This window comes from Pteronotus mesoamericanus, unplaced genomic scaffold, assembly GCF_021234165.1.
Source record: "Pteronotus mesoamericanus isolate MK-2021 breed Mesoamerican mustached bat unplaced genomic scaffold, CSHL_Meso_final contig_291, whole genome shotgun sequence".
Classification (NCBI taxonomy): Eukaryota; Metazoa; Chordata; class Mammalia; order Chiroptera; family Mormoopidae; genus Pteronotus; species Pteronotus mesoamericanus.
Window position 1 is genome coordinate 10,329,224 of NW_026555124.1, and position 23,009 is coordinate 10,352,232.

Genomic DNA, 23,009 nt, shown 5'->3' on the forward strand with positions numbered 1-23,009 from the left:
AAACTATTTTGACATGTTTAATCAGTCACAGCACCTTCTCCATATACTGCATAAATCTTTTTTGGCATGTCAGTTGCCTTTCTTGAAATAATATATATGCCAAAAATGTTGCATATTTTTTTACATCTTCAATATTAACATAGCTACACAAAAATTCACCAATTTTGATGTTTTTTTAAAATGCGCACTGATATGACAGCTATATATTTAAACTGTATGGCAATACAATTTAACAAAAGTGTTTTGAATAAAGTTACAGAAAACTAAGTGCTACTAGAGCCATCTTATGGATAAAAACAAACAAAACTAACTTTTTGGCCAATCCAATATAACCCATAAAATAAAAGAATATATATGTATATGTATATATATGTGAGTGTGTTCCAACATAATTAAATATGTTCATGTTAATTATCACATTTTAATATTAAGAAAGAAAGATATATGATCACCTCATATAATTCATATAAAAACATTAAGGTATTACATAAAATCAATAGTCATGATAAAATTTTTAACTTGTTAAACAATATTAATACAAGAAACACCCTTAATCTAATAAAGAACCAAAACCTTAAGCAAACTTCATACTTAATGGAGAAACTTTACGAGCACTCATTAAAGACAGTAAGAAGGATGCCCACTGTTATTATAGAACATTGTACTGTAGAATCTATCCAATGTAATAATGCAAGAAAAAGATATGAGTAAGAAGGAATAGAAAAAAAAAAGACAAATCATTATTTTCTGATTGTCTACATAGAGAATTCAAGAATATCTACATATAGGTTCTTAGATCTATCTAGTAAGAGAAATCAGCTGGGATGCTGGATATAAGGTCAAAATTCAAAAATCACGAAATGTCTCTATGGGCCAGTAAATAACAATTTGAAAATATAATAAGAAAAAAACGACATCATGTAAAATATCAACAAATCTATAGGAAATAAATACAGCAAAAGTTGTATAAGACATTTATATGGGAAATCACTAGTCACTCACCTGAATAAAAGAAGGCCCAATATTGTGAAGGTATCAGTTCTCCTGTAATATAAATTGAAATCAATTTTAATAACATTCCCCAAAAGTGTCCATGTGTGTGCATGGATGCACACAAGTAGATAACCTAACATTTAGATGAACTAATAAAACCCAAGAAAGCCAAGATATTCTGAAAAAATAGAAAAGCATAATAGTTAACAATTATTGTGTGCTTCCTTAAATGGTAGGCACTATTCTAATATTCTGTACACATTATCTCTTCACAGTTATCCCAGAAGTGGGTACTATGATCTATTTTATAGACCAGGAGACTGAGACATTAGGTAACTTGCCCAGAGTTACCCGATACTCAGGAGTAGCAATAGGGAGAAAATAATCAAGTCCAGAATTCTACATTCAGTCAAACTCTCATTTGTAAGAGCAAAATAGAGACGTTGCCAGAAAAATACTTTGAAGTTTACCAAATACCTTTTATGAAAGAACTTCTTTCTGTTGGCATGAAGAAAACTGAACTCAGAAGGAGTGAGGTGTTAGAGTAGGAGCCTCCAAAATGCATTGAATAAAACAAAGTAAAGAAAATTGGGGCTCAAGGAAAAGTATAGGTAGGAAATAAAAGGTGTATAACATTATTAGTTATTGAAAAATAGAGGCCACAAAGTCCTCTATTTATGCTAGAAGTGGGCTACTGAGGTGACTCTGTGCTTCCTTTTGGCCAAATAAGAAATGTGAAATGTTACCTAAGGAGTCACATTATCCACAAGACAAGACACGCAAGTTGCTCATAAGAACTTTTCTTGACACTGACCAGAAAGACATTTCTCATTTGGTTAAATGTCTACAAGATCTGGGACGCTGGTCCAAGTATGACAACTTGGGAAAGAAGTACTGACTCTTACAATTTTTTTCACCAAGGAGGTGACTTGATGCATCAGCCTTCCAGATATCTCTTCCTTATAGAACGGAAAAAATAAAACCTCCTTCTGAAGGTGTGTTAGTTGGATGACCATGTGTCCTAGAAAAGCCCAGAAAAGCCCATCCTTCTGGGATATTCAGGTGTATTTCTGGAAAAGGATGGATAAGGTGACCTCTGGGGGCTGGCTGCCTGTGAGGGCACATGGTGATGTGGGCACTTTTTCCCCAGGGCTACCACCAGAATCACTCACACTGACTGTTTCCACCTCCACTAAGCCAGTTCACCTTGCCAACGTATGGGATCGCCCATGCAGCCAGTCTTCTAACAAAGTAGTTTATTATTGTACTTTCAAAGTAATAAATACCAAGAAGCAATTAGCTTTCCTTTCTCCTTGTTGTGTGGTAAACCCTTGACCTTCCTACCCTGACATCCCACGTACCATGTACGTAACGGGAGCCTGGGAGTTTTCCCTGGGTCTTCCTACCCATCACACTCTGCTGACATGCCAAGAACTTCGTGAGCCCATACTGGCAGAGCTCTGAAACATAATTTGCCTGATCTACTTAAAAATCCTGCCTTTAACTAGGACTGCCCAAAAATCCCATGGAGTTCCTCAGACTGCAGGCTGGCTGGGAAGCCTCCAAGGAATGCTGGATACTTTTCGGTACAGCTGGCTCCCAAGGGAAGGTGACTTACCTCTGGTTAAGTCTGGAGCAATTCCCAAGGACTTCCAAGGAGAAGTGACATAGAAAAAGACAGAGAAGTGGCAGTGGAAGATGGGAGAGATGGGAGACAGGCATTTTATAATTAATTAAAATATCTGTTATTAAAGCAGAAAATACTCTCCCCCTTCCTTTTTCTGTATTTTTTTAATAAGTAAAATAATAACACATGCACAGGGAGATTGTAGACAATAAGACTGAGATACATAGACTTTGGAGACTGACCTGAATTCAACGAGCACATAGTGGCTACGCAAACTTGGTGAGTTACCCCTCTGATTCTAGTTTCTGAAAATTCTATTGTGAGACTAACAATGGTACATACTTCAAAGAGTTTATAAATGCAATACCATATCCATGTGTTTTATACTCAATAAACCTTAGCTATTACTATTGTGAAAAAGTTGAGAAATGCAGGCTAGCACAAAAAAAATCAAAAACACTTATACTTCCACCATCCATTTCAATGCATATAATTCCAATATTGTTGAATGTATTTTCAAAGAGTGAGATTACAGTACTTTCTATTTCATAGCCTGCTTTTAACATTTAACACCATACCCAAAGTATGTCCTATGTAACTTGGGATACTTGTACAATATGATTTTAAAAGGCCACATCCTTTTCTTTTGGGTTATTCTACTTTTTAATGACCCCTGCCCTCCTTTCTCTCTGCAGGCCCCACACTTCATGTATTTATAGCTCATCTGACCCATCCAGATGACCATCGGGGCTGCAGCCTTCATCTCTCCATCCAGAACACCTGCTCCTTAGGTAAGAGTCACATTGCCCGCACTCATTATACCCACAGAGTCCAGAGCAGCCTATCGGGGACTGCACAGCAAACTTTGTGACTGATGGCAAACCTTACAGTTGAACAAGATTCCGTGAAGTGTTGGTGCAAAAGCTGAACAAGGCAGGCGAGTTCTCTCCAAAAAGCACAAGGTTGATTTCTGGGTCATTAAATACACTATTAAAAATTCTCAGGAAGAGGAAAAGACTGAAGATTTTTATCTGAGTGCATTGTTTTTCTAAATAACAGAGCCAAACAAGTTCAAAACTTCAGGGCTTTTTGAATGGACGTCACAACACCTCCTTTATCAATGACACTTTCGACCACAGTAAAACTTTACTAATTCATACAAATGGGGAAAGGTCAAACTGAATCAGCAGAGAAAAATGAATTATGTCCTTTTTAAAATAAAGGAGTTTATTTCCTGTGAAATTCATTTTTTTTTAATCTTTATTTCCAAATAGTTCAATACCTTGACCTGCTCTGATGGGTTGGTAAGAACCTGATCTATTACTACATATTTTACAACCACACTGTTTGTCTAGAAATGGGAATGGCTAAAGTTCTTCAGAAGTGCGTGCTCCCTAAAACCAAAAAGTTTAGTATCCCCCAGATCCTGCTCCCAGCTCACTCCTTAGGGAAGCTTTTCCTTCCCAGGTCATGTGGAAGCCGGCCCCAGCCCCAGCCCCAGCTGCCCCCTTGCCGCTCCAGTTCTGAGTGGGCAATGCACACAGTATCAACCCAGATCAATCCCCTCCCCGCCCCCCGTCCCCAAAATATCTCCAGATTCCAGACTTGACCTGTCCAGACCCATCGGAGAATTAACAAGCTCCTTCTAAGCACCCAGAGAACTAGGCTTGTCATGGAAACACTGATTCAACCTTAATGAGAACCGACATAAAACCACACAATGAACTAAACATTCTTCCACCCAATGTGGAGTCAAGTTGAAGCAATAGCCTCAGGAGTGAAAGCGAGGCTGTTTGGGTTTTTTTTTTTTTTTTTTTTTTTTTGGTTGTTTGTTTTTTTTGTTTCTGGGGTTTTTTGTTTGTTTTTTTTTTTTTTTTTTTTTTTTTTTGTAGCCCCGCTCATTTTAGCCTATTCCACTGCCTTATTTTCACAACTCCTGTTTATGAGAAAGTGGGAATGGGGGAGTTGGGAGAGAGGCGGAGAGCAGCAGGAGGGGAGAGAAATGCAGAGGGAACATGCCAGGGAGAGGACTGCCAACAAACACTGCGGTTTCTGTCAGACCAATTAAAACTTGTAGCCTCCAGGAGGCCATACTGGTGTGTTTGGGGGAGTCTCCGCACAAGCTGCCCTGAACTCCCATCTCCCACTAAAACGGTTCAGTGTGGAACGAAGTCTTCGCCTTCCGAAGAACGCTTCTTCACAGCAAGCATTCTTTTTATCCTTCTCTTTCTTCTTTTCTTTATTACTTTTTTCTTGGGTTCCCTTTTTTTTTTTTTTTCCAGAATTATAGAGGCTAATTACATGAAGTACCATTATTACTGGCAAAAAAAGCAGAGTTGAAGGTTTTTAAAAAGATGCTCAACCAATAGAAATAGTAAAATCCTGTGAAGGAGGATACAGGATTTCACTTCTCCTTGGACCCCAAAGGTATACAGCCCGTGGGTCCAAGGGGGCCAACACCAAATCCCGCTGCCGGTCATTCCTGCAGGAAATGGCCTGTGGCTGTGGCCCCTTGGCCTGGGTCATCGTCTTCTTCGATTGTAGAGGACACGGAGGTGGAGACAGCGGTTGTGGCGGGAGCCTGGGAGACGGGAGCCTCCCACGGAAAGGAGGGACGGGGCGGCTGCCGCGCAGCGCCCAGGAGCCCGAGGAAAGGAGCGGAGGGTCCTGGAGCCCCCGAGAGAGGATGCGGGACAGAGGCTGCCGGCCCAGGACGGAAAGGCCGGACCGCGCGCGGGGTTCCGCACAAGCCCCCAACTCCGCCCTCAGAACCGAGTCTGGAGTCTTTGCTCTGCAGTTTCTTTCTCTTTAGAGCCGGACCCAGGTCACGGCAGCCCCAGAGCTTGAGTGCGGAGGGGAAGCCTCGTCGGGGCCACCCCGCGGGCCCTGGGCAGCGCTCGGCTGCGACGGCGGTGGGGGGCGGCGGCCAGCCGCCAGGGGATGCCCGATTCCTGGGGCACCCGCGCTCCCCACCCGCAAACTTTCCCCACCCGGGAAAGGGGGCTCCCTGTGCCTCTCCGCCTGTCCCCTGGGGCTGGTCACTCACCAACAGTGCCGCCGGGTTCCGAGTCCAGCCGCCGTCCACACCAGGAGGAGGGGTGGGGGAGGAAGAGGGAGAGAGGCGGAGAAGGGGGCGGGGGAGGCGGGGGCGGAGGGGGAGGGCCCGGAGCCTACTGGAGGGGAGCGGAGGGGAGGGGAGAGGGACGGAGGGGAGGAGCAGCCACATCTCGGAGACGCTCCTGCCCCCCCTCCATCCCCCGCCGGACTCCCCCCTCTCTCCTCACTCTCTTCCTCCCTTGGATCCCCCAAAGTTTTGGGGGTATCTGATTCTCCATTCTCTTCCTTCTCCCAAGTCTCCAGCCCCTAAGCGGGGAGAGGGTGCTCCCTCCAGCAAAAGAGAGGTGTAAGGGGTGCAGGACGCGTTACCTTCGCAGGTCTCCCGGACGCAGGTGGCTGAGACCCCCGGCAGGTCTGGAGCCAACCTGCACTCCGCTAGCAAGGAACTGGGCGTCATCCCTGAGTGGTGAGGTATTGGGGGGGAGGGGGCGCCTTGTAGTCGTGCTTTCTGCTTGGCTTCGAGGTTTTTTTTTGTTTGAATGGTTTTGTTTTGTCTTGTGATGAAGAGAACTAAAGAATTCTTTTTGAAGCTTCTGGATGTTTCTTTTTCTTCCAGAAGTGGGACCGGCCCTGGTCACAGGGTAAGATAGATGTAAAGATGAACCCTCACCTTCCTGGGCGCGAACCAGTGCTCAGGAGGAGGAGGAGGTCACAGGATGGCTTGGCGACGAGCCGGGCTGCGCGCTGCGGGCCGAGTGCAGAGGGGAGGGACAGTCCTCTGGGGAGAGGTTACAGGGTGGCCTTTAGTTCCTACTTCACCTGTTGGCAGGTGATTCTGGGCAAAACACTTGGCATCTCGGCCTCTTCCAAAAGTGGGGCTGCCTCCCCGGTAGCGAGTCAGAGTTAAGAGATCTGCCTGTGCCTTTTACCCTGGAAGGGCACCCAAGCCCAGGATGGGAAGCCTGAACCTACTCAGGGAAGAAAGGAGTGCATTCTGGGCCCTGCCTGGATCATGGGCCGCTTTCGAGGCTGGCAAGACTGGAAGCCTTAGGAGATGTGTTGATGGTAATGTGAGAGTGGACATGAAGCAGAAAAAAGGAAATCCATGAAAGTTTTTAAGCAAGAGAATATTTTGACCCAAGTGGTTGTGCTGTGCTATTCACTTTTGTATTCCCAGAGCCTGGCATACAGTAGGCTCCAGGAAATCCTTGTGGCCTCAACATGGTGATTGGGGAATATTGGTGTTAACAGTCTGAAAGATGAACTATCTGGGAAGACAGGGCTTGGGCCCAAGAAGGGGTCAGGACGCCCTAGCGAACATCTCAAGTTGACATGCTGTGCTTGGATGGTAGAAAGAAAATGAGGGAATTCTGAATGAACGCTTCCTTGTATTTGCATAACAGTGTGATTCTCTTTTAAATGCTCTTTCAGGTGTAGTCTTATTTTTGGCTTTGGAGTCCCTCGCTGAAATGGAAAAGACACCCAGTCTCCTATGCAAACTGCAGCCAGAGTTAAGAACCTGAGCTGAGGGCTAGGAGAAAGGAAACATTCTGAGCGGGCACAGGAGTGCCTGAAGTCACACAGCCAGGATCCATCGTATTTTGCCGTGTATAATGTGCTCCCATGTATAATGCACGCCCATGTTTTTGGCCCAAACTTACAGGAAAAAAAATCTTTCGTTTTAATTTTTAATTCAATTTTTTATTTGTATATATTTAGATACTTGTTTTTTGTATTATAAAGGAATTTTAGTATTTATTTTGAACATACGAATATTGTTACTGCTTTCTAGAGTTACACTTTCAACATATAAGCATAAATAATTTAAAACAGGTATATATATATATATATATATATATGGAATTAGTACTACCCATGTATAATGCACACCCTTATTTTTCCCTCAAAAATTTGGGCAAAAAAAGTGTGCATTACACACAGCAAAATACAGTGTGTAGTATACTTTTATTCTCAGATAAAACTTCTAATTGTGTGTATCCTTAAGATACCCTAAACAAACAGTAAAAGGCACCAGGTCTGCCTCCCTTCCTCATTTCCTCCAGTTACCTTTCTGGTGATGGTCATGGGTTGAGGAAGGGCGGGAGGGAAACTAGAAAACAAAGTCAACTGACTGTTAACTTTTCAAAGACTCTTCTGAGGAACCAGACAGGTACTGGGGGGCCGATTCAGGCTTCTTGTAAGGTGAGAGGTGCAAATCAAGAAGGACAAAGGTAGAGGAAGGGAAGAAAAAGAGGTGCCTCGGCCCCAGGCCTTCAGGTTGAAGCTCCAAATTCAACTTCCTATATCCTGTGTCCAGCCAGTGGGCCTCCTAGGGAGCCCAACCCATCTCAGAAAATGCCACAGGTAACAACTGAAGAGGCTGACTCATACAAGAAACAGTACACTTGTCAAATAGCAATCATCATTGCATTTATATAGAGTAGGAGGGCACCTTTTTAATTCTATCATCTTTAAACAGTGTGGCCTTGATTAGTAGGTCCCACCTAGTTAACAAGTTTCTTTTGGAAACTTTGACACTACTGCATAGCAAATAGGCCCATAATTTTCTAAATACCAAATAATTGGTCAAAAACCACTTACCTCTTTCAAGGGAAGCACCGCCCCACCACCACCCCCTTCTGTATGACTCAGCATTGCCCCAAAGGTTGTTATTTTCATGAATGCAGGTTTATTTCTTGTAACTCCATCACCTATCTCCAAAGGACCCTTTTTGGGCACTGCTTCTTTTGTGTCAAAATCTGCTGGTAAACAGCTCGGCCTGGCCTCAATTTGCTAAGCCACCATAGTCATTCATCGTCAGCTGTGACCTTGTTTTACTCTAGTCCCTGCTCTTCCCCTTAGATGACATCATTCTTTTTATTAACAAGTCCCTTTCCTGGCAGCCTTTTTATGGAAATGATTTAGAACTTTCACACTGTTTAACAAGGGGTCCCCAAAGTGTCTATAGACAGGATCGAGCAGATTAATGTGGAATTCCTCAAAACTGAAATCAACAATCTGTTGGGAATCAATTAAGAGAAATTCAAACCAGTTTGCAGAAATGCCGCTTTGACCGCTTTGAAAGGGGACATGGTTGGGGAAAGTGAGGACTTCAGAGTCAGGACAAGCTTAGCTCTAAAGGCTTAAGAACATTCCTCTCTAAAAACTGTACAACAATTAAGTCTTTCTCTATATTGCAACATTGATTCAAAAGAGTGAAGGCTTTTGGAAAGCCATACTCAAAAAAAGATTACAGTGTATGTGGATGGCTTTTACAAAAGTGAAAATGAAACAGGAAAAAAAAATTACCATTTTAGGTGCATGATACATTCTGATCTAATGTCTGAAGCACACACTGATTTTAAACCACCTTTTACCACAAGGAAACCTGAATACTCTCTGGATAGAAATTTCCTGACATAAATAAAAAGCCCGAATCTTCACTGAGCATGACAACTGAAATCAATGATATTTAGGGGGATGATCACCTCATTTAGAACAGTCCATGATTGGCTATTCTTTGTCCTAAAAATGGACATTCTTGGGTGTGACTTGAGCTACACTGACCATTGCTACTGGCTAGTCCCTTGGCCTGTTCCCTAAAATGTATCCAATTAGTATTTACTGAACACCTACTATGTACAAGACCTTCTGCTAGGCACTGAGGAGGAGTGAGTATAAGGCATGGTTCCTGCCTCACACATCTGTAGTTGATTAGGGAGACAGCAGGCGTGAAAATGACTACCTGAGGTATGTTGACAGTTTAACACAACAGGAGAAGTATCTTAAAATACAGAAAAGCTTAAGAGAGAGAGAAAATTCTTTATTATCTGAACAAGATGTGACTGATATTTTTTTCCTGGCTAATTAACTGAACTGTGTTGATTCTATTTTTGGTCCAATGTGGTGTCACCACTTGGCTATCGCTCTGGTGTTTCGGGAGCAGTGGGGTTGAGTTCAGAGATCATTAAAGCTCCTGAAAAAACAAACACGAAGGTTCCAAGTGGGGAAGTTGACTTTTGAGGCCTCTACACCAGCAAAGCAGAAAATAACTTCCACCATGTTTTCACCTAGGAGTCAATTCTCCTAATCCTCTCCTTATGAAAAGTTATTCTAATGCTCCATTACCTTTTCTTTCAAAGCTTTGGAAGAGCTATAATGGGTTTTCCTGCTCTAAAGCTTTGACTGCCAGTTAATTTCCTAATTTGGACCTAATTACTAAACTGCTTAAAAATTTAAGGCATGGGCAACGGCTTACTGACAAGCTTTCCATTTATCACCATGGTGTCTGAGGACGTGGCCCTTAGCCAAGAACAGAAGTTTCCTCTTCTATCACAGAACAAACTAGTCCTTGTCAGTGTGGCTCTTCCAGATGCTTTCTTAGCCACCATCAACCAAGTTGTTATCTTGACATGCTAATGTTACAGATTTTGAAGGCTTTCAAGAACTGCGAGCAACTTCCAGGGTTAATGCTTCTAAAAACAAAACTATAAACTGCACATTTTTCTCTCTGAGGATTTTAATTATAAAGAAGGCTTTGATTCATGGTCATTTGGAAAAGAGCCTTTTGCTCCAACTTTTCAGTCACTTTAGCTAATTTGTTCCTCATTTTACTTATTTTATCTAACATTTTTGTTTGGAAATAGTGCAGCTGCATTTTGTTTTTTTAAATGGATAATAAATTGGGGAAGTGGTCACATTGTTAAAAAGTATGTTAGTTGAACGTGATAAGAATTAGTTTCTTACCAAAACCAATGAAAAATCCCAGTTTCTCAGCTATGAAAAGTGAGCAGTATTCCCTGTAACAACATAATGGGGGGGAGCGTTTAATAATGGTATCGCAAGGCACAGGCTATTTCTCCGAGCTTCTCAACTTGTGCCTGGAGGGCCTTAGCCCTTCACCCAGTCCTGTTTTATAACCTAATGAAAATAGCGCCCCCTGGAGTTGTGCAGCCAGCTAACCATTACCCCCATCCTATTACAGAACTCCTTTTTTTCCCTCATTTGGAATTTCTTATAAATCGCAATTTTGATTAAAAATAAATATATATGCATGAAAAAAGCAGGAACAAAAATGTTAATAGTTGAATCTCTACAAAGAAAGATGTATGCTCTTTATGCTTTTCCTCATTTCCCAAACTGTCAACAAGCCTGTAGTATATGAAAAAAGAAAAAAGTAGGAAATGTCATTTCAACAAAGATGGATAATTCCATCTTCTCCAGGAAGCAGCGCATGATTACTTAAAAGTCCTTTTATCATTTTTTTTTTGTTCCCCTTTCACTCCTACATGGACTTCAGACAACGTCCCTACTCTGTGCCTAGACTGAGAATGACGCTCATTTTTCCTGTCCATGTCACAGAGGACTAGACAGAATAGAAAAATCCTTGTGAGGTGGGCTGCAATGGCAAGCTGAGGACAGGAGAGCCACTGGAAGGGCTCGTGGAGTGCAAGAGCGTTATTTTAGGAGTGGGAGACACTTGATGGCCAGGATGATGAGGAAGGGAGCCAGGACAGTGGCAGTACTGACAGCCTAGAGCATTCGAAGCAGCTTGGAGCAGGTCAAAGGGCTCAGGAGAGACTTCTTGAAGATGATGAGGTTGGCTGAACACTCAATTGAATCTGACCACACTAAGAGGAGACTTACACACCTGGGAGAGAATTTAGAAACAAAGTAACATAGAAAACACAGTAAGCAAATTTTTTTAAAAGGCAACTATTAACTCCAGGGAAAAACAAAGAGTTGTACAGGAAAGGAAAAGTAATCATAGCACATCATATGACTCAGCTAGGAACAGCACTTGAATGATAAAGTATATACTGAATAATGACCTAATCAAAATATTGCTATAACTAGTTTAAGTTTAAAGACAGGAAAAGACCAAGTATATATGTATATATAAGTGGTACAGAGTGGGAGGTAGTTGAAACACAGGCAAAAATCCCCATCTTTCAAGTGTGAAGTCAGCTGATAATGCCCAACAAGAAAACACGACGAGAAACATGCTATTTGGAACGAGGGAGATAGACATGAAAACAGTGAGTGCAAGTGTTCTCTCGCGGGAGCACGAAATGGCTGGGGGGTGGGGGCGGAGAAAGGGTTTGGAGGGCAGAGATCAGGGGACTATTTTTCTGGGTTTGTTTTGCCCTGTTTTATTTTTTTTCTTTATAATAAATACTTTAGAACAGCTTGAAATAGAGGCATTTAATTTTTTAAAACTATAGCCTTTATGTATTCTCTCTCACTGGCTGCTGTGAGACAATCCCAGGGCAGGGTGGACAGCATGGGACAGTTTGTAAGTGTGCATTTACGTGAGCACTTTGTTGTCTCACTGGCAGGCTACATGCCCTCAGAGGCAGCCGGCATGTGTTTTGCTCATCAGTCTCCTTAGGACTGAGCACAGAGCAGGCACTCTACACGTATTTCTTGAGTGAATGATGAAATGGATAAGGCAGATTTAGAAGTCAGCGCTCACCATTTTTACAAAGATATGCAAAACTGAAGTATTTACAGGCAAAATGGGCTGATATCTGGGAATTGCCTTAAAATACTCCAGGAAAAAAAGTAATGTGGAAACAAGATAAAACAAGGTTGACAAATGTTCATAACAAGTAGTGGGAAGATAAGGGTTTGCATTTATCTCTCTACTTTTATATATGTTAGAAAATTCCTTTAAAGAAAAGAGAAATAACATTTGTAAAGAAAGAGGACTATAAGGAAGGGGCAACATCATGACACGAATATATTAAATTCAGAGTTCAATAACTAGGAAGATTTGTATAACAGTGAATATGTAAATAAAAATGAAGCATTGAGGAAGGAAAAAAAAGAAAAGCATGTCAAAGGCAGACACTGTGCCAGGCCATTATTGGCCCAAGCAGCTAACCAAAAGCTGATTGAAAGAAGGGATAAGGGGCACTTAATGAAGACATGGAAAGGGAGTTGAATGCAGTAGTGGAGTTACTGAGAAATTAAATATCTTTTATCCTACAAATATCATATACTATAGGAACAAAACTGAATACCCCAACTGAAAGGCTCACATGTACTACAGTTAGATAATCCAGGCTCTGGAATCAGACTAACCTAGGTGACTGTGGACAACTTGCATAGCCTCTCAAAGCCTTAGTTTTCTGTCTATAAAATGGGGACATTAACAGCACCAGTGAGAAAGTTATTGGAGGTTGAAATTAAATAATACATGTCAAGTCTTACCCATGCTTGATATATGATAAATGGTTAACAAATGGTGGTGGTTATATGCCTTGGGAAGGGGTTCTGCTAAGCCAGCAAAGATCTTACCAAATAAGTTAAAAAGGGACAATTTTGCCAGGAAATCAACCGCACCCTTTAAGGTCCTGCCCTGTCCTTCAGACTTAGGAAACCCCCCAGGGGGCACTGACCCTCTCAGAGCGGCCAACTAGTCCACAAGTCCTGCCTGCGAGTCTATGGGGCCAGACGCCACCCAGGTGGCTGGTCTGGGAGCTCTGGCAGCGCACAGCTGGAGGGAGACACAAATCTCAGCCACAAAAGCAGAGAAACAATCCCAAGATTCACAGTGTTTCTGAAAGAAAAAGACACACATCGTGCAGGAGAAGACTTTTCCGGACCTAGATATCTGAGAGTTTTCCTCACAGTGGAGGGACAGTACACTGGATGCATGGCGAAAAATGAAGAAAAAGGGAGAGGAGGTCAGCTGTACATGTCTCACACGCACACCACACTGCTAGACGGTGCCCAGCAGGCAATGGGGAACCATGTGAAGGCTTTCCAGCAGGTTCTGCAGAGATTAAGCTGTATAAAGATGCTCTGGTGAAAGGGACGGGAGGTCTGGAGTACAAGAAAGAGGAGTCCAGATATTAGGTAGCCAGGGCTCGATTTAAGGTATGAAGTGAACAGCAGCGAGGATTGAGAGCTACTGCAAAGGCAGGAGGGTTCAGTAGGACAAGATAACCAGTGAGATGTGCAGAGGAATCAAAGGTGATGATTCCCAGGTATTCGGCTGAGGTTACAAAGTAGGTAGCTAGTTGCTCCTCCCTCATTCTTTTCTCAGTCAAGTTTGTTCAGGCCAAAATCCTTGTCTTCATTTTTTATTCCTCGCTTTCTCTTACACGCCACATCCCATCCAATCAACATTCATTCAACAAATATTCACAGAATGCCAGGCAATGTTCTAGGTACAGGGAATACAGCAGGAAAAAACCCAACCAAAATTCCTGCCTTCATGGAGCTTTACGTTCTAGAGGTTGAAACATGCAATAAATACAATAACCAGGCAAAACATATTGTCTGTTAGATTATGGTAAGACTTAAGAAGTAAAGCAGGTAATAGAAATAGAGGGAAGGAGCTGTAATTTTACATGAATCTGTCAGCAAATCCTATCAACCATTTTTTCAAAAGAAATCCAGAAACAGACTTCACATAACCTTCACTGCCATCAGCATGGTCCAGGCCACCATCATCTCTCAGCAGCCTCCCATTCTTGTGACAGCCTCCTAACTGGACTCTGCTTCTACCATTGCTCCCCTACAATCTATCATAGCAGCTAACAATTCCATTAATACATGAGTCATATGACATCCCTTCTTTGTCCCAAACCCTCCAAAGGTGGAATAGGAATAGACTAAAAATGCCAGAAGGATTATCAGGAATCAATGAAAGCCTGACAGGGGCTGGAAACCCTAAGTTTACGATGGAGCTAATCAGCGAGGTTATTTGATGTTTCCCTTACCACTGGGGCCCTAGGCACAGTTGCCGTGAAAACAGCTGGTTCAGTTGATAGAGAGCTGGAAATGGGAAAGTCACAGAACACGAAAAGAGCAAAGGGGCTAAGGACTTGAAGGGCTAGGAAGAATGGGACTGAGCTGACTCACCGAAGATCCCCAAGGCAGGATCCAAACACACTTCATTACTGTGAAGACTGGGCATAACAACCAGCCTCTCTCTGACAGGCAGCAGAGGATTCGGGGCAGAGACCATGCAGTTGGCTTATGTGCTGAGCTAAGAGAAAAGCCAGTGGTGAGCTCTCAGGCCAACCATAATGAAGCATTTTGGAGGGTGATCAGCAACCACCTAGAGAAGAGGCTCAAGGGAGATGGAACTGCAAGCAGGGAGGGAGGGAGGCAGGGAGGCAGGGAGGCAGGAAGAGGTTTCCATACCATCCCAGCTAATCTGGAGTCTTGGACACGGTGAAATGGGCCTGTGCAAGCAACTCAGGAGAGAGGAGCAATCACTATATTTAGGGTAGGGGAATGGGGGTCCTGGGAGAGATACCCCTGAAGTGTATGCTGAAGTGATACAATGTTTACAAAATAAACCAAGGGGAGCCCAAAAGGCCTCAGGCTCCTAGCTTGAGGTATGGGCCCTCTAAACTACCTCTCAAGGCAAAACTCAAAGCCTTACTAAAGGATTAACTACACATTTATTCCAATTTGGGGGATTAAAAAGATTATATCTTAGTCAACTGGGATTTGGTATTTTGTAAAGCATACTCTATTAGGTTTCAGTTTCCTTTCTCAAATTTTCAGAGAGACTGAAGTTTTGATATAAATACGAATTTATTGACATCAATTTCCTTAAGCTATTATTCCAACACAGAGAGGGTCCTGAAGAACTGAAGACAATGATAATAAACTCACAAGATCTGAAGTTTGCAAGGCCCATTCCCTCCGAGAGAGAGAGAGAGAGAGAGAGAGAGAGAGAGAGAGAGAGAGAGAGAGAGAGAGAGAGAGAAGGGTGGGGGGAGAGCGCGCACACACAAGAGAAGGGAAAAAGTCTTCAAAAAGAATCTGGAAACTGCTTTCAATTATAGCAAGAAGTAACGAGTTTGACAATGTAAGCATTTTATCCAGAAACATATATCTATTCCATAGATACCAAATCAATTACCATATAATTGAGTTTGAAAATATACAAAATATTTTTGTTCTTACATACTGAAATTAAAACCTAATTTTAAAAAGTGCACAGTAAAAACAGCGTAAAGAAACCTACAATATCCATGGTATGTGTATAGTTTTCCATTTTACTGTCAACATCAAATTCTGTATTTGCCTTACTGGTTACAAATATATTTTAAATGTTTCAAGGCCATTTACAACACTGACTAGTTTACTAGGTCCAACAACACTCCAGCTTCCTGGTCGTGGAGTCTCGGCCCTGCAGCTCCCTGCAGCAGTAGCAGCTCTGGAAAGAAGTCACCAACCAGCCATGTGTAAACTATCGACTCTTGTTCTTTTTTGAATTTCCCTGTGCAAAGAAAAATATCAACAATAAGAACACAAACTTAAAAGAAAAATATTTCACATAGTTTATAGACCATGCTGTCTAGAAGCCATATTCCACTTTGGGCTTTAGCTTCCAAGAGCAGAAAAGCGGATAACTTTGCATTGCTAACTTTTATTCAGTAATCACATAGCCGTTTGTTACTTTTAACTCTCCCCTTCTCTAAGTTCATGGGCCCTTACACCCCTGGGGGCTGAGGACAGGCAATAAAGAAAGAAGTTTTAGCCTAAACATGTTTCTTTGCTATTTAAATAAATTCCTTTTAAAGGTCTTAATAGATACTACTTTTGCCTATGTGCCAACTAACACCCAAGTGAGAATGATTATTTTCAAAAGGACGCTCAGATACTGGTTGAAAACAAGCTGGAGGGGAAGATGTCTTGCCTTATTCCCAATTCCCTCATATACAGACATTTGGACTTTCCAGTTTTGTGTAACTTTTTTCGTTCTGGAGTTCACTTTTTAGAAAAACATCCATACTAGATTCCTATACTTAACTATTAGATACAAATGCATTCTTTTCGTGTAAGTGGGGAAAGTTTGCAGAATACAAACATTAAGAGCAAGATAATAGCAAGCAGCAGTTTCAGGATGTTTACTTGGTATCCAGTGGAGACAATGTCAACTCAGCCATAAGATAATGCTTTGGCAATATGAATTATTAATGGGCAGGGAGAGGAAAAAAGCAATAGGGATCACAGCATAATCAAAGAAAGGTTAACAATATACAGTACAAAAAGAAGAAGGATCTCTAACTCAGTCTTTTATTAATGACAGGTATTTTGAGGACTAGATTAAAAAGTTCTGAGAGGGCCTGAAAATTCTCTAACTTCTGAAGTAGCTGCAATGAGCTCTGCTGTACTCAACACTGACCCTGTTCCATTCAGAACCCAATGCATTCTGCAGCTCTGGAGCCTGAGATTTTCCTGCTACTTTCCTTCATATGTTAGGCGCTAAAATAGGCTCTCTCATACTGCTCAGACTAATGTATGTACTTTCTACATGAGTTAGCTATTGCCCTGCTAGAATATCAGGAGGCCAAAAGGATTAAAGGACGCATTCTTCAAGAGAACCAATCCCCACCCCCTACCTCCAAGCTCAAGTTTCCTGAAGCACAAGTAACTGGAGAACCATAATCAAAACCACATTGGCTGGTTACAATCATCACAAGATGTCCCAGAAAAGCATCACAAACACTACAATGTAGCCAGGGGCCAATCAATATCATGAAACTACCCTGAGACACAAAACTATATAATGCAGATTCCAATACATTAATATGATATATTTTCCAAGGAGACACCAATTAAACAGAATGCTGCCCTGCACCACCACTAGCAGATGACAAATAAAGCTCTGGTTTGTTTACCTCTATTTCCTTCCCACTGCCAGCACGTAGCAGGAACTCTACTCCTGCTCAATCAATAAGGGGCAACAGTGGATGTCAAGAAGCACAGGCTGGGGACAGTAAATCCAAGCTGGTGGGGGTACAGTGTTGTCTGAGTTACCAAAATGTGCTAGACATCTGAGACAATGTATGGAACCAAGTCCTGGGCCCCCTGAAGCCTACTTTGCATGATATGTGGATATGCATTTCAACATAAAAATAATGCCAATATCTACTGACCCCAACCTGGAGGCTTTGTGTGAAATGAAATTAAAGGAAAATTTTGGAATTAAAAGGACAAGACATTCTTAGGTTATATGGATATATATGGGAATAAATTTGCTAAAGAGGGTTACTCTTCAACAGCACCATTTTAGATTCATATAAAAAAGAGCAAACCCCATTATAAACTTCCTAAGAATCCCCCAAACTTACACAACAGCAGCAGAAATGCCAAAAAGCAAAGGACACAGTAGTAGGTCCTTAGAGGTCAGACCTTCTCTCAACTTGTACCTCAACCACAGAAACTTAATTTTACTTTTGGATAATAGGACAAATTATATATATAAAACAATTTATAAACACTTTAAATCCCTCAGCCCTTTGGTCCTGAAACACACAGCAACGAAATATCTTATATTAAATACATTAAATATTATATTGTAGAGAGACTACCCCCCGCTTACCTTACTGGACATCTTTAGTGTGTCAATCTCTTCTCTCTGTTTAGATAATGTCTCATTCATGCTGCACAGGTGGTCACTCATCATACTTAACTGATCCTCATAGCTTCTTTTGGTAGTTGTCAGTTCATCCTAAATGGCAAAGGAAAAGAGAGAGTAAAGGAAAAAGAAGGTCAAAACCCCACTAGTTATACCACTCTAAAGCTTTTTAAATTTATATTTTTAAAAATTGGAAAAGCAGCTTATCTAAATGACCTACATGACCAATTAACATGAAGGTTAAGCCAAAGGCTTAACAAGAGAACAAAGTTTAAAGACATGAGGAAAACGTTTTTCTCAGCCTTCAAAAAGTTCTAAATGTCTTGCAAAAATATAAGCATTTTCTTCTATGCGATGTATACAACTGTCACAAAATAAACAAGAGCTACTCGATCTTTCCAAATCCCCTCAGGTTTTCCCAGGCCTTTGGTGAGGTGGAGAAGTCTGCCACCAGTACCATGCCACACCTGGATGGCCCACGGCCCTCCAGGCAGGGCCACCCCTAAAAGAAGCACCTTCCTAGCTCTTCCCATCTCTAGGCTCTCGTCAGCCCCTTAAACCAATCCTGTGCTCCCAGCAACTCTAACACACTAATCTGAAACCAGAAAGAAGTGAGTGTTGCTGTGCTAATGTGTTTTTTTCTTTGCACGTGTCATGTTTATATTTAATAAGAACTTTCTGGAAACAAGGCTTTAAAACAGTTAGTAAGGAGAAATATATTGCAGCCCTACCTTTCAGTTTAAGTCAGTTTTGTGAAACAGTAAAGAGAAGGAACAGAGTAAAAGTAATGGGACAGGGATTAACAGGGAGGAGGAGGGAAAGAAAAGACTATGGGTAAATAAGTGTTATTTTATAAAATGCGTTCACATTAACATTGTTGTGGATCATACTACTATATATGGAATGAGAACATTTTACAGAAGCTCAGTGGTTCTGTAAAATGCAGTAGTTACTGGTATTTTAACCCATAATTGGCAATTTTGACATAAGCAGATAAACATTCTGGTGACTCAGCAATGTTGACACTTTGTGATTACAATATTTATCATAATCTTTGAAATAGTGTTGAAAATTTTGGGAAGTTGAGAAATGTAGAGAAGGTACATGAAGGGTACAAAGAGAACTATTTGCTTTAACTACTGCATACATTTCATAATTCATTTAAAGTAGATAATGAAAGCTAGCACTCCGATAAAAGTGTTGTTTGTATAATGAATTATCTTTTCATTTATTAAAAAAAGTTTTACTTACAAAAAAAGAAATGCTGATTACAAAACTATTTAAAATTAAAATCAAGTTAGAGAAACAAACAATATAACCACTTTTTGTCTTACATAAGTGAGATGTTACATTAAAATGAGTTAGAGCCCTGGCTGGTGTGGCTCAGGGTATTGAACTCAAGCCTCAAACTGAAGGGTCATCAGTTCAATTCCCAGTCAGAGCACATGCCTGGGTTGCAGGCTAGGTCCCTGGTTGGGAGCATGAGAAAGGCAATTGATTGATGTTTCTCTCTCACATCAATGTTTCTCTCCCCCTCTTTCTCCCTGCCTTCCCCTCTCTCTAAAAATAAATATATAAAATCATATAAATAAATAAATAAATAAATAAATAAATACATAAATACAATGAGTTAGAAATAAAGTGGTTAGAAAGATGTTTATCTCATCTAGAGGTCAAATGCCACTACTTTATTTTTTCCTAAACAAAATAGACCTCATCTTTTTTACTTTTTAGAGGTATCTTTCATTTTATTGTGCTTTACAGATATTATTTTTACACACAGAAGGTTTGTAGCAACCCTGCATCAAACAAGTTTATCATCAAATGCCACTACTTCATAAAGAAAATGCTGACTTTGCTGCCCAAGAACTTTGAATGAAAAAAACATACGAAAACTGCTTAGATAACACTTATGAACTCACCTGAAGTCTGCTGATATTCTGACTGGCTACTTTCATTTCTTCTGCCAGCGTCTCTTTGGACTTTTCAGCCAAGGCCAGTCTTTTAGAGAGTGCTCGGCACTGTTAAATCAGAAAGTGTTCCATTATCACAGGGAGCATTTCCCAAAAGCAAATTTACTTCAGAGAAGATTATTAGAAAACAATCCCCCAAACCAAAGTCTTCCCTCCCTCCCTCCTTCCCTCCTTTCCCTCCCAAATATTTGCAGAAAACCTACAGGCCTTGTACCAGACACTAGAGCACACAGGAGGAAGATGAGGTCCCACTCTGATTGTTTTAATAAGGAAACAAACTGCCTACTAACCCAAGCTCATTCTTTGTTTTTTTCTCCTAGTTCTTGTCCAATGACCAGTGATAACAAAAAATATAAAAAGTTTTTATATTTACCCAGGATTCATTTATACACACACTGGACAAAAAGGAAGTAGTTCTTTCAAACATCGTCAATAGCGTCTGACCAGGCTATATGGATCCTAAAATAATTTTCTCGTGTTTTAAGTCCTTTTTTAAAGATCACATTACAGGAATAATAAAAAAGCTTTACAGTTCTACTCTACAGATTATGCTCTATCTACATAGGGAAAACAGAAGTGAGGGAAAGACTGCAAATATCCCTGCTGCTTTCTTTGGGGGTTTTACCAAACTTAGGCTGTCCAGAGACAGAAGAAAAAAGAAAAATAGTCTATCTCACACTCTTGTTTAAAGAGGATGTGCCATTGAAAGGATCACTGAACTTTCTGATGAGGCCCAGAGACAGACAAGGAGAATCTGCTGAAACACATCTGAATGCTGTGTCAACAGCAGATGCTCAAACTAATCATTCCAGTAAAGTCATACAGGCGGGTTACCACTTCCTGTTTACAGATGAGGAAAAGACTTGGACAATTTGATAATTCTTGTATCACGATTGTGCTGAAGGCATTTACTAAGGTAAGCAAATAAAACAGCCTCAAAAATCCCCACTCATTTCAGGAAAGCTCAGCCAACCAAATCAACCACCCTCTACCAACCAAACATCTATGTGCTCAGTACTAAACCTGAAAAAAAGGGAGAGTGTTTTACAAGGCACAGATCCTCCTAAAGATGATAATCACACTTAGAACACTAACGCAGAAGGCCATTAGGGATCCAAATAAGGACGTGATTTTGTACCGCATTATGTGGCTCAGACACTTAAGTACTCCAGCAGTTGTGTTGTAAGTCATCCAGTCTGTTGTCCTCCCTATTTTTCTAGAGCCCTGCAAGCTGTCACTGTTGATCCCCTCATCAAACAGGTATGTAATGGTTGCTTATAAACAACACTGAGCTAGGCACATCATTTACTTTAGCAGGGAAAAAAAAGCAAAGCCCCTCTCCACTTCTAGCAACAGGCCACCTCCCTGCATCTCTGTAGTTATTGGACAAAACCACAAAGTCAGGTCCCAATAAAGGATGTTGTCTTTAAAAAAAAAAAATCTTTAAAAATTACAGCATTGTAATTCTGACATCTACAGCTGACCTTTTCATGTAAAGTTTCAAATCAGACCTACAGGGATTCTTAGATATTCCATCTTATTTGTTTCTTACTCTTTGATTCTGTACTTCCTTCATTTTCTTCCCTTCTAATCAATGAATTGTATATAATTTTATTGATTATCTTGCACAGTGTTTTTCCAGTTCTCTCAAGACAATGAATTTAGTGAGAAAAGAAGAAAATGTAACAAAAAGTAAGATTTTTTAATCTTTTAATGGTTCAAAAAGGTTTTTTTCTTTTAAAGATTTTATTTCTTCTCAGAGGGGAAGGAAGAAGAGAGAAACATCAATGTGCAAGAGAAACACTGATCAGTTGCCTCTCACATGCCTCTACCAGGGACCCAGCCCCCAACCCAGGCATGTGTCCTGACCAGGAATTGACTCTACAACCCTTCAGTTCACAGGCCAGCGCTCAATCCACTTAGCCAGGGCAAAAAAGTTTATTTTTATCACTTACAGTAACTCATTTTGACAAAAATGTCATTTAGAAACTGGAAAGTATTATTTAAAAAATGAAAAAGGCATATTTTGTTTTTTAATTTCCCTATATGAAAATTCCTTGGCCTATCATTGTTACCTGCCTATAACTCTCTGTAAGTACTGTATAATAATAATGTTCTAAAATATTCAGGAGCATAAGAAAAGCTACCTATAAGTCTCAACTATTTTTCATTAACTTAGAAATGACAAATCAATGCTATATTTATTGAAATGAAAAATTCTAGTTGGTATAGAAATCACTGACTTGTCTCCTAGTGAACAGCAGATCAGGACAGCGACCCAATCCCTGAAGGGGTTAGGGAACCACCACCAAATCTAATTACCTCTCCACTCACCTCAGCATAAAAATGCACTGACTTACTGTCAGCCAGCTGCAGCTGAGACGTCAGTTCCACTATCCTTGCCATGTAGTGATTTTTAATTAAGTCTTCACGAGATTCCACATCTGGAACCTAAATAGAGCACACACAGCTAAATAAATGAACACCAGTGAGATGCAGCGTTCTAGGGGAAAAAAAGTAACTCACTTCAGGAAAAAAAAGAAGACAATATTTTATATGCTTTCATTTGAAATTTGATGAGGAATCATCGTTTTCCTACCCTTCAAAGGAACTTCAGACAGGGCAGGGAAATGAATACTCTACATTTCTTGATTTTTCAACATCTGCCTATCTCAAAATGAAGCTGTGGCTTCAGGAGAACAGGCAGAAGTGAGGAACTGGGAAGCCCTGGTGCCATGTCCCTCCACCAGCTTTCATAAGCCACAAACCTGGCTTTTTAAAATTTCCATCTGACTCCTGTGTCCTTCTGTAACTGCAAGAGGGCAAGTAGAAGGGAGTATGTACTGGAATCCTAAAATCTGAACATTCATTTGTCTCCAACATTATCTTAAGACAGCTTTAATGCTCTTAAATATATTAACCAATTAAACTATTGCTATAGTGAATAGTTATAATCCTTGTCCCA

The 23,009-nt window shown here is 40.9% G+C and overlaps 2 protein-coding genes across 2 annotated transcripts in view; both read right to left on the minus strand.

Annotated features, from left to right (window-relative positions):
- The window catches only part of STON1 (stonin 1), a 48,526-nt gene extending 42,806 nt beyond the window's left edge, over positions 1–5,720 (minus strand). Inside the window, exons 1-2 of the mRNA XM_054575467.1 lie at positions 5,667–5,720; positions 1,003–1,044 (exon numbers count right to left, since the gene is read on the minus strand). The gene's annotated coding sequence lies outside the window, so the exon portion shown is untranslated. The remainder of the gene's footprint in view (positions 1–1,002; positions 1,045–5,666) is intronic.
- Positions 5,721–14,882: 9,162 nt separating this feature from the next.
- Positions 14,883–23,009, minus strand: part of PPP1R21 (protein phosphatase 1 regulatory subunit 21) — a 56,066-nt gene continuing 47,939 nt past the window's right edge. Inside the window, exons 19-22 of the mRNA XM_054575471.1 lie at positions 22,379–22,495; positions 19,994–20,092; positions 18,036–18,164; positions 14,883–15,926 (exon numbers count right to left, since the gene is read on the minus strand). Of these exons, the coding sequence (XP_054431446.1) occupies positions 15,897–15,926; positions 18,036–18,164; positions 19,994–20,092; positions 22,379–22,495 (375 nt within the window). The 3' untranslated portion in view covers positions 14,883–15,896. The remainder of the gene's footprint in view (positions 15,927–18,035; positions 18,165–19,993; positions 20,093–22,378; positions 22,496–23,009) is intronic.